General features: G+C 52.1%; 1 protein-coding gene across 1 annotated transcript; it reads left to right on the top strand.

The window, feature by feature from the left end:
- Nucleotides 1-1,433: 1,433 nt before the first annotated feature.
- C18H11orf91 (chromosome 18 C11orf91 homolog) lies at nucleotides 1,434-3,813 on the top strand. The gene is made up of 2 exons (XM_021650790.2): nucleotides 1,434-2,151; nucleotides 3,265-3,813. The coding sequence occupies exons 1-2, from the start codon at nucleotides 1,650-1,652 to the stop codon at nucleotides 3,348-3,350; spliced, it is 588 nt and encodes a 195-aa protein (XP_021506465.1). The 5' UTR covers nucleotides 1,434-1,649; the 3' UTR covers nucleotides 3,351-3,813.

The raw sequence follows: 3,813 nt of genomic DNA, 5'->3' as shown, positions 1-3,813 counted from the left end.
AATAGCATGACTCTTAGATTATGGCACAAACAACCCCAACAAGAGCCAGCCTGCTGCCAGGAAGAGGGACTTGAAGATCAGAGGCCAGGAAGGCGGCCATGGCCTTGCCGTGGTAGGATATACAGGGTTCCTTTTTAAAACAGGTTCTTGATGTCACAGATGAAAGAATTTTAAAAATAAGACATAGAGGGGAGCTTGCCGACAATTTATTGGAGTTAGGAAGAGAAAGCAATGGATCGTGCAGCTGCTGGGAGAGGAAAAGTGCCCATGCTCGCCAGCAACCATCTGCAAGCAACTGGATGTGGATAGCTGGAGTATATAAATATTTCCTTAATGGGAGAGCTTTCTGGTTTTTTTCTGTGCCCTTAGGCAAACCTACTGCATATTTCTTTTCATCATTTAGCTTAGGCGCCTCTTGTTTACGTAATAAAATAGCCTTTGTTCTTTGTTGTAGGAGGAACTCGGAAAGGCAGTTCCTGCATGGTGCTCTTATTTCTGCTTTATAGACAACTGACACTGATGACACGGTTTGTCCATCAAGAGCCCTTATTGCTCTTGCAGAAGACCCTGGTACCGTTCCCAGCACCCACATCTGCTGACCTCTCTGTGGGCTTATGAGTGCACATGCAACAGATAGATACATCCATGCACACACATAATAAAATCAAAATTAAAAAAGGAAAGAAGAGAGCTGATTTACAAGGCAAGCAGCGTGCTAGGTGGAGTGACATTTGCCTCTAATCCACCAGGCAATTTTGTGCCGAGCCTCCTCCACAGAGGAAGTTCTCATCCAACTTATGGAGCTGAGACTGATCTTTTCTGGCCCCCACCGATCCCTGTTCATTCGTGGAGGTGATCCTCAGGAGAACATCCTTACAGAAATTGACCTCCCCTTAGTTATTGACTAACTTTTCACAGAAGCGAGCAGTACCAGTGCCTTGGGCAGAACCTCTAGTTCTCAGAAATGGGTGTGGTCTTTGAGGGGGGCCCATGAGGATTTGCTTTTGGTGTTCAGCATCTGTCAGCTCCTGATAATTTACGTTTATCATTTTATTTAAAAAAAAAAAAGTTGTTTGCTTCAGAGGCATTACAAATTCAGACTGTTTCCCCCTTCCCAGAGTATTCCACAGGGTGGCTAAACATATCAGAAAGATTTCCTCTTCTCCCTCTGTAGAGGATGAAGCCTCTCAGTTCCTAAGTAATGAGTCAGTCAAGTCCCCTAGGACAAAGGACCCGGTTGTTGGGGAAATAGTTTCCACTCCCTGAGGAGATAAAGGCTTTCTCTCGCAATCTTGGCCAGCTCCTTGTGCAGTATTCGCACGTGGGAGCAGTGGAAATAGAGTTGAGGGACGCTGGGAGGAGCCCAGGGCCGAGAGGAAAGGGCACCGAGGCTGTTTTAGGAAGGGCGGTTCAGGGCAGCAGCAGGGACGGAGAGAGACCAAGGACGCCGGCTAGCGCAAAGCCCGCTCGGCGCGCGGGGCGGGTCCTCCGCGCTTCAGAGTCCCGCCTCCCCGGGGCGGGGCCGGAGCGAGGGGCGGGGCCGCGCTCCGTCGGGGAGGGGCCTGTGGAACCTCGGAACTCCTAGACACGGGGCCTTGGCGCGCGTCTCCCGGCGCGGGGTTCCTCTCACGCAGCCTCCCATTCAAAAGATGCCGAAGGGGCGGCGCGGCAGCCAGAACCCCAAGATGAGCCAGCGGCCGACCCCGCCCCTCTACTTCCCGTCGCTCTACGACCGGGGCATCTCGTCGTCTCCGCTGAGCGACTTTAACATCTGGAAGAAGCTCTTTGTGCCGCTGAAGGCGGGCGGGACGCCGGCGGCCGGGGTAGCAGGAGTAGCGGGGGTCCGATCCCTGCCTCTGGCGCCCTCAGCCACGGGGCCGCCGCCGCCGCCTGGCCTGGGCCCTCCCAGCGAGCGCCCGTGTCCTCCGCCCTGGCCCTCCGGCCTGGCCTCTATCCCCTACGAGCCTCTGCGCTTCTTCTACTCGCCGCCGCCAGGGCCCGCCGAGATGGCAACTTCGGCCCTGGTCCCCGGCTCCACGACCCCCTGGCTCACCTCCGCCTCCCACCCCGAGGAGCTGTGCGAGCTAGAGATCCGGATTAAGGAGCTGGAGCTGCTCACCATCACTGGGGACGGCTTCGACTCCCAGCGCTGTGCGTGACTGCTAACCGAGCCCAACCCTAGCTGCCCTAATTGTCCGCTAGAGTCTGTCAGGCACCACAGTGTGACCCCACAAGGTCCCCGGCCTTAGGTGTCCCACTCCCAAAAATCTGACCTCCAGAGATCCAGACCACCACGTGCTAAATTTCAACCGACCCCCGCCTCACCGCACACCTTGCTAAGCAAGCCCTTGATGTAATGTAGATTTCGGGTCTTTGCACCTGAAACATTCCCTTGCTAAACTTAATCTTCCTACACAGTGACACCACAGTTTGTAATCTGGGGCTCCACAGGCTGCCTATCTCTAGAGACTTTGAGCTTCAATATTCAAATCTTAAATAGGGGTCTGTGGGTGAAAGGAGATGTTAGGAGTTGCCCAAACCTTGAGGAGCCTTGGCCTCTGCCCTTCCCTGGGCCCCAAGCCCCTCTGACAGGATCTTGGACCCTGACATTTGATCTTAAGTCTGAGGTTTTAGGGATCCACACCAGAGCAGACCAAGCATGCTGATGTGAGCAGGGGTCCTCTGGTATGTGAACTCATGCCTCTCTTTTCCACAGTAAAGCAGTTAAACCCAGATTTATTTCCAGATTTATTTCCAATTGCTCAGGAATTAGTAGCCATAGTCTGGCTTGAATTTGACCTTCAGAGGAGGGGAGATGGAGCTGGAAAGATAATTTCCCCTAATCTGTACCACAGGTTAAATTGTTCCCACAGGGAGGTGAAATGTGGGGAAAAAAACCCACAAACCTGTATATTTAGGTATGCATCATGGGAATGGTCTCCAATTCATCCGATACCCTGTAGGATACACACAGAGCCACAGGAGAAAAGGTCCCTAGAGCTGGCCTTTTCCATTTTATGAGTTAGATATGTTCGAGCTGTTAGGAATTTTTAGGATTGTGCAGTTACCTCTCAGAAGCTTGCTCTGGAGATCAGAAGATTCCTTCTTAGAGCGAAGGTGGTGCCCGCCTAGAATCCCAGTACTTAGGTGGCCAAGGCAGAGGGATCAAGAGTTCCAGAACACCCTGGGGCTACATAGGAAGACTCTACAAAATAAAACAAAATCCTTCCCGGCTATCGCTGAGTCTGTTTTGCTCTCCTACAGATAAATTCCTGAAGGCGCTGAAAGATGAAAAATTACAAGGACTGAAGACGACCAGGCAACCTGGGAAGTCGGCCTCCTTCTCCTGAGGAGCTGCCCTCCAGAGCCGGGCAGCCGCCTCCTTAGGTGTTAGTGCTTAGATAATGTGTCCTATTTGTTGTCATTGCAAAGACGGTTATTTTCTGTTCTGTATTTACTACTGTTGTTGTTGCTCTCAGCACATACTAGACATACGGTGCCCACTTGTGTGGTAAACCCCACAGCCTGCCTCCTCTGAGGTGAGGCTGGGGGATCTCACCTGTGGGGGGTAGAATTGCTGTCTGACCTACGGTTGTGAGTCAGGGAGTAGTAGATCCAACGCTGCCACTGCCTGGTATCCCAGGCTGGGAGGCTCAAAGCACAGGCAGTGAATCCTGGTCCTGATGTTGGCTGTGAGCCAGAAAGAACCTTTCAGGGCTAGAGCTACAGTTGGAATTTGAGTTGCCCTCCATCTCAATATCTTGTTTTTAAGAAGTATTTGTTCTTCAAAAAAATAATTTTTGAGCCACAAAA

This window comes from Meriones unguiculatus, chromosome 18 (assembly GCF_030254825.1).
Source record: "Meriones unguiculatus strain TT.TT164.6M chromosome 18, Bangor_MerUng_6.1, whole genome shotgun sequence".
In the NCBI taxonomy this organism is placed as follows: domain Eukaryota; kingdom Metazoa; phylum Chordata; class Mammalia; order Rodentia; family Muridae; genus Meriones; species Meriones unguiculatus.
Note: the sequence above shows the minus strand (reverse complement) of the source record. Positions and strands in the feature narration are given on the sequence as shown.